Source organism: Enoplosus armatus, chromosome 5, assembly GCF_043641665.1.
Source record: "Enoplosus armatus isolate fEnoArm2 chromosome 5, fEnoArm2.hap1, whole genome shotgun sequence".
In the NCBI taxonomy this organism is placed as follows: domain Eukaryota; kingdom Metazoa; phylum Chordata; class Actinopteri; order Centrarchiformes; family Enoplosidae; genus Enoplosus; species Enoplosus armatus.
This window is the reverse complement of record NC_092184.1, coordinates 5,208,690-5,215,794: the sequence shown is the minus strand read 5'-3', so window position 1 is coordinate 5,215,794 and position 7,105 is coordinate 5,208,690. Positions and strand designations below refer to the sequence as shown.

The following is a 7,105-nucleotide window of genomic DNA, read 5'->3' as shown; positions in this document are numbered from 1 at the left end:
TGTGTGTGTGTGTGTGTGTGTGTGAACATGTATCTGAAGTATTTCAGTGTCCCTGCATCAAAGACCAGGACACCTCCAGGCTGCAGTGAGCCCTATTAAACAGATGAATCTTACACTTGTTTCATGTTGAACTGTGGACTGTATGGACTGAGTGTCAAAGTATGTGTGTGTTGCTGTGTAACATTCTTCCAGAACTTTCTCCATCAACTTTTTAAAAGCCGGTGATGTGGCAGTAGGCCTCCAGGCTGGAGAAGAGGATGTAGAGGAACCACAGACCCAGGAACAGCAGGCTGGTCAGGAGGCGGCCCAGCCTCGGCCCGCCGAGCTCTCCACCGATGGAGGGCCGGCGTCTGAACAGGAGCACACCCATGCAGATGAAAGCAAAGATGGTGAAGAGTGTGACGGAGAAGGCCAGCGACCCTGGGTCCACTTTGAACTCCTTCCCTTTGATTCTCCAGTAGATGGCGGCCACCGACCACGCCACGCCGATCCCCAGGAACACGTTGACAGCGTTGCTCCCCGTGACGTTACCAACGGACGCATCAGCATGCTGGTCCTGTATGGCGGCCACTTTGCTGGCAAAGGTGTCTGGGATGAGAGAAAGAGGTGGAGAGAGTATATCATGCACCTTCACACATGTGCACACGCAAACAGAGGTAGCTGCACTATAAGGGGCGATACAGTCCAAAACATGGACGCGGACGCAGATACACTTTGGGTTGCATGCCGACCCTCGCAGCCACGGATGGCCAACTGGGCACAGACCCAGGGGCCCAAGGTTTCAGGGGGCCCCTGGGTCAGAGCATCTATTAGAAGTGATAAAACAACTACTACAGTGTCTCCTTCAATCTGGGCGTGCTCCTATAAAGGAAGGGTGGGGGCCCTTTTACATGTCTGTGCCCAGAGGTTGTCTCATAATCCGTCCATGCTCTCAGCCACACAGATATGGAAACTATAAATAGGAAATATCCACACTAAAACATATTTCGTGCTGATTTTCTGGGCAAATATTTTGATACCGTGGAAAAGTGGTTAAATGTAGATGACATTGACACATGACATTCTTGCAGTGAAGTTACTACAGACATGTTGCATTATGAGGAACAGACCAAAATAACAAACCTTGGATCTGTAGGAAATTGTTTTCTCTGGGAAAAAACAATCTTTCAGGAGGAGAGAATAAACTGCTTATGCTATAATTAGGAAGGACGTTGGTGCCGAAATTAAGAGGGCCAGACTTGTATGTAAGTATGTTTGGAATAGTACAAAGTCAATCAATCACAAGACGGCACAATAAACAATATAGTTTCTGCATGGTGTTACAGCCTTCATGAACTTGTGCAGGACACCTTTGCTACTGACATCAGTGCACAGGTTGGTCAAAACAAGGCAGCTAAGAGCTCTGGACCAGACAGCATTATAGTGGCCAAGCACGCAATTGTTTTTCTCAGTCTCTTCAAAGAATTCCTAAAATATGGAAACGTGTTCTCATTGTCCCTGTAGCAGAAAATAAGAGCCCCAAAGTCCAGAGTGACCTTCTTTGAGAAACTGGTTAAACAAGAGGTACTGTGGCAGGTGGATGGCCAGGTAGATCCACTTCAGTTTGCTTACAGGGCAGGTGGAGGATTTGAGGGTACCACACTCACACCCATTCTCATTATTGTGTACACGAATGACTGCTAAAACTGCAAATGGATGTGATTTATTCTTTAAATGCTTAATTTGGATTCATAGATTGATTGGATTTATGATTATTAGGTCAACGTGGTCTGGGCAGCCACTAAATATACCCATGCTACCTTTCTACACTTTCCCACTCTCACACAGTGAAAGAGCATATTCACTCACCTGGAATAGAAGTTCCCAATGCCACAAACACCACAGCGGTCACAGTGTCCCGGAGCCCCACGGTGCAGCCGAAGTGTGACGCCAGATCTCCGATGACGGCGGTGAGGAGGCCGATGACGCTGATGGAGACTAAGAAGCAGGCCCAGCCGTTCCAGTACTCTGTGGGTGGCACGCAGGCGAACAGAACCTTCCAGAAGACGGTGAGGAAATGCATGACGTAGTCGTAACAAGATGGAAGGCGCTCCTCACGACCCTCCTCATCATCATCGCCGTCACCTGAGGGGAGAAAGAGGGTTAGAGCCAGAACGGCCTCAACAAATTTAAAACATGCACAGACACTTGTCTGTCTAAACGACATCACTGACACAGCTGGTGCAAGAATGACACATTTCACGACATTACAGGAAAATACAAAAAATACAAACAGCATTTTCAGATGAAATATACAGACTTTTAAGTCCAAACCAGAGTGGAATAATTACTGTCTGTAGTGAACTGTTATTTCCACTAGATGGTGGCCTTGAATTACAAATCTGACTCCCACCAACTATTCATCGGTAGAAGGTTCAGCTCTTTTACATCTGCTGTTAATGAGCTTTATTGACTCAAAGGGCAGGTATACACCAAGTTACACCGAGTTCAGGTGCTTTGTTGCCCTTTAGTACCTTTTAGTAAATGGATACCTGATACTTTACTACAATCAACACTGTGCTTTACTTTATTGTCTTTGACTGATGTTCAATTCTAGCATCTTTTTAGGACGATGTTGTGTCTTACGGGCCGTTTACACAGTGTGATTTTGGACTGTCTCACATCACAGTTGACAATTGTGACAGAAATCTTTGGTTGTTAATCCAATGGCTGATTAAGAATTTTCAAAACATGAGAGCGAGTTAAAGGGTGCAAGAGTGTCCTCGTGACAGCTTGTTTGTTCAAGCTGTAATATGACTACTTACACACACACACACACACACACACTGAGCTCACCTGCGCTGACAGTGACCGCCTCCACAAACTGTTCTCTCCAGGAGTGTGTGCCGATCACCAGCGCCAAGTTAGTCTTCTTAATGAGCTTGTCAACGGTGCTCTGCCAATCAGAAGCACAACATGCGTCATTAGCAACCAATCACAGCCGAGGACAGGCGGCGGAGTCACTCAGGTGAGGCTGAGGCAGTGGTCCAATAGTCTTTTTTGCTTAGGAAGGTTCCTAACTGGGTGAAATGGCCTGGAAGTATCTCAGTGGCAGCCATAATAAGAGCTGTGTGAATTCTCTAAATGCTGAGGAAAGGTGCTTCAGTGCTTCCTGTCTTCTCTCCTTTTGAGTTCCCATCCGCTGAGACGCCTGCCACCATTTCAGTACAATAAACCTCCATTTGTATTGTATTTTTGTAAATAGCTTCAAAGTAAAAACAACACTGTTTATACATCAATTACATCTGCATACGAAGAGATACGCTGACTTTGTCACAGCTAAAGGAAACACATTGCAGCATACACACATAGACATATACACACTCACACTATCAGAAACAGGCACACTCTCCTATTCATTTATTTATGCACACAGCAAACAGCTTCTCGGTCCACTCACATTGATCTCTTGTGTACTAAATATAAATGCCAATCACACGAATTGCATTATTCTCATTGTTGGTTGTCACTAGGCACCAATCAAAAGAGACAAGGCCAGTTATATGTCAATTGACTTTGTAATCAAATAGAGGATGAGAAGATTTAATTTCAGTGGACTGTTTTTGTGATGATGGAACAACGGGCTCTCATTCATTTGTTTTGTTAATGTCGTTTGTTTAGTGCTCATTCCTTTTGTCCCCCTCTGTAATTCATTCTCCACAGCCCATGCTTCTGTTTGTTTTTAATTCCCTGAAAGTGAGGAGGATGTTTGCTTCCTCTGCACAAAACATTTGGCAATGGAAAAACTCTACAATCATTTGTTATTTAGGGAAAGTGTAAAAGAGCACAAGAGGGCCTATAAGGGCTGAGGTTTCCTCAGAAATGCACACACAAACACAAATTAGCCAATGTAATTTAACTCACATTCAATGTAACTTTAACCGAAGGCTGCTGAAGCCAGCGATCAACTTTCACTGCTTGTTGTGACAAAAGATAAACAACACACTGGTGTTACTTGCTGTATGTTTGAGTTGATTTCTGGGCTTTTGAAACTTGTGAAACACCCACTACTTCATTTACATACAGTAAAGTGTTGGTGACAAAAGCAGTTTCAGTGCTTGTTGATATCTAAATCATGTATTCCTTCACACTGTAAAACAATATGATACTTCCCGCAGTACTTCTGCTAAAACAGCATATAATCCAGTTCACAAAAAGTCAACCCCACAGGAGGGAACTGGAACGTTTCCTTAATTAAGAATCCGTCGTTTGAATTTTCTTAAGAGCAGTTAAAGCAGATGGATTAGCAATATAACATCCTTCTGTGTGTTGGACCTTTTGTGAATTGAGACGTATTGCTATGCCAGTGAACTAAACTAATTTTAATGCTTGGGCTGGCAGCAAGTGGATACTGGCTTATGTGATGGTGGTAGCTGCTTTTATTTGCTTAAAATACACCTGACCCCAATAAACATTTCAAATATTTTGATTGCTCGCAGTCCGCTTCCTCCGATTCTGCTGTTCATTCACAGGGAAACACAGTGGAAGCCTGAGAGGCAGGTCTGTGCATGCCACAAGAGTTTGTATTCTGCATGCCTCGAGCCAGCTGCTGTAGACCTGCTCACTGAGAGGGTTAGGACCCAGGTTCACTAGTGTGAGAAAGAGTTTAAAGGTGGATTATATATCATGTTCAGAAAAGCACAATTCAAACATTTCTGCCCACAAAATCAGGTGGATTTTGGACAGGCTTGGAATTAAATACTGTACAAATAAGGTCTTTCATTTTGGATGTTCAGAGGTGCCCACCGCTCTGCTACTCTGCTATTAGACTGCTGCTTCAAAAATTATGTGTAGCCTTCTTTGCCAGTTCTTTTCTTTTAATTCCAATAAAATCATCGGGTTGAGTAAAAAACTGTAAAGCTGCTGTGGGCTATCATCAACAAGTCATCGACACATTTATTGGCAGCCACTGCCAACCTGCTCTCTACAGCTGCAAATGTCTTTTTACAGCACAAAACACAAAGAGGGCGCTGTCCTTCCAGAGGAAACTACACAAGGAAAATAAATAAATGAATGGTGTACCTTGAACTCATATGACTCCTCGATGACCACCTCCAGGCGGCTGTGCTCTCCCAGGATGGGCTTCCCCATCTCAGCTATCCTCCGGGCCTCCTCCTCCTCAGCACTCATCTGCCCCTCCGTCCCCTCTGTGGGAGGAGAGGGGGAGGGAGGGAGAGATGATGTGAAGGAAACAATAAGGACAGCAACAGTGAGCGCGGATTGAAACTAAAATGCATGACGCAGATATTTCAAAGTTCTACCTCTGTCAATAATAGATTGTGAGTCAGCACTTTATTTTGAGCTGCACTACATCACATGTGCATCGACACATGAGTTGATGTGTGAATGTGTTCTCACGCAGCGTGGGAGAGGGACATGAGAAGATATGTGTGTGTGTGTGTGTGTGTGTGTGTGTGTGTGTACAGGGACAGAAACATTCGAGATGTGGATCTACAGAGAGGAATGAGAAGAGCAGGCTTGGCAAGTTTCTTCCAAAATGTAAACACTAACATTCTATTGGCTGGCTGCTTAACTGAAGTTCCAAATTAAACAGGAAATCTTCTTTTACAGGTTTAGACTAATATCAAAAGTAAAAATAAAAATCTTGTAAGTTCATTAGCTGTAGCATTACGCTAGCTTGCCATTATTTTGTGTATTCTGCATCATTTCACGCATCAAATCGCACATTGAGCCTTTTATTACTTGATTTATTCTATAAAACAATTAACTAATTTAAAAAGAGAAAAGAAATTGTCCATCTCAATTTCCCAGAGCCCAAGGTGACATCTTTGTATGACTGGTTCAATCCGAGTAACAGTCCTTATCCCAAAGATATTCAGTGTACAATGATATAAAGCAGAGCACAGCAAATCATATTGATTGAAAAGTGGGAATGTCAGTTTTTCATATCTGTTGTGATAATATGTTGTGTGGGGCCTCCTGCTGGATCAGTCAGCCAAAGAACATATGATGTACCCTCGATCCAGCTTGAATCCAGCCTCAGACCTAAACGTTGCATGCGCTGCTTCTTCTACTGACTGTAATCCAATTAAGGCAAAAACAACTTTGAACACAGAATTTGTTGCGATAGAAATTAGGTTTATTCAGCTGGTTGGTTGATATAAAGACAGATGTTGTGAAGCTACTATCACAAAGCTTAAGCTTAATAATAATATCGATCCACTAGTGAATCTGTCTTCCTGGGCTTCCATACAGTATTTGAGAGAGAGAGAGAGAGAGAGAGAGAGAGAGAGAGAGAGAGAGAGAGAGAGAGAGAGAGAGAGAGAGAGCAACCAGCAGTTTGCAAGTAAAAAGGGATTAACACTGAGTGTGTTTCATGCTGTAAGTGGCCTTTTCTCACTCCTTCTGCTCAGTAGTGAGAGAGTAGGAAAGTGTGTATGTGTGTGTGTGAAGAGCAGGCAGAGATTATAGCCCTCCCCTCTCCTCAAAGGCGGTCCGTGTCTAATTATGAAAAGACTGTAAGAGTAAAGCAGCATATGGCAACCGTCCCTGCAGCATTCATTGACACTATTTCAAGCTGTCATAAACACACACACACACACACACACTCAAACATGGCCTCACTTCACTTTGAGTTGCGTCCTCTGAGCAGCAGCTTTCACCAGGGAACGGGCTCCACAGAGATCGCCTCCCCTGCTGTTACAGTCGAGTGATGTGAACGAGAAATCACCTTCAGCACAATGAGCGTCATTATGTGTCATCACTACCGCAGGGCGTCCCACTTGATCTTTTAGCCTCTGGATTCTGCTTTGGCTGCCTCTAATTGTCAGTCATTTGAGGAGAAAGCTGCACTCTGGTGGCTCCAAGTGGCAGCAAGAGGTATTTTGATTTTTTTTCAAAGAGAAGCCACACTTTGGAGAAAGGTCTTGCTCAACTCATTGTCATTCTGGGATAGTGGAAAAAACCCTCTGGCTTGTTTGTATTTCATCTTGGGTGATGCTAAGCTAAATGAATGAATGAATAAACCTTCTTTACAGGGCACTAAAGCAGTGAAAAGCATTCAGTTCGGTTTATTATTCATTATTTTCCTTTGGAGACAGCACTC

The 7,105-nt window shown here is 43.7% G+C and overlaps 1 protein-coding gene across 15 annotated transcripts in view; it reads right to left on the bottom strand.

Moving 5' to 3' along the window:
- Positions 1–211: 211 nt before the first annotated feature.
- Positions 212–7,105, bottom strand: part of slc8a2b (solute carrier family 8 member 2b) — a 29,769-nt gene continuing 22,875 nt past the window's right edge. For 8 of the 15 annotated variants that reach the window (XM_070906591.1, XM_070906592.1, XM_070906600.1 and 5 more), the window contains 4 exons: positions 5,062–5,186; positions 2,836–2,935; positions 1,849–2,124; positions 212–588 (listed from right to left, as the gene is read on the bottom strand). In XM_070906591.1, the coding sequence (XP_070762692.1) occupies positions 212–588; positions 1,849–2,124; positions 2,836–2,935; positions 5,062–5,186 (878 nt within the window). The remainder of the gene's footprint in view (positions 589–1,848; positions 2,125–2,835; positions 2,936–5,061; positions 5,187–7,105) is intronic. The other 7 variants (XM_070906596.1, XM_070906594.1, XM_070906598.1 and 4 more) reach the window with 4 other exon arrangements.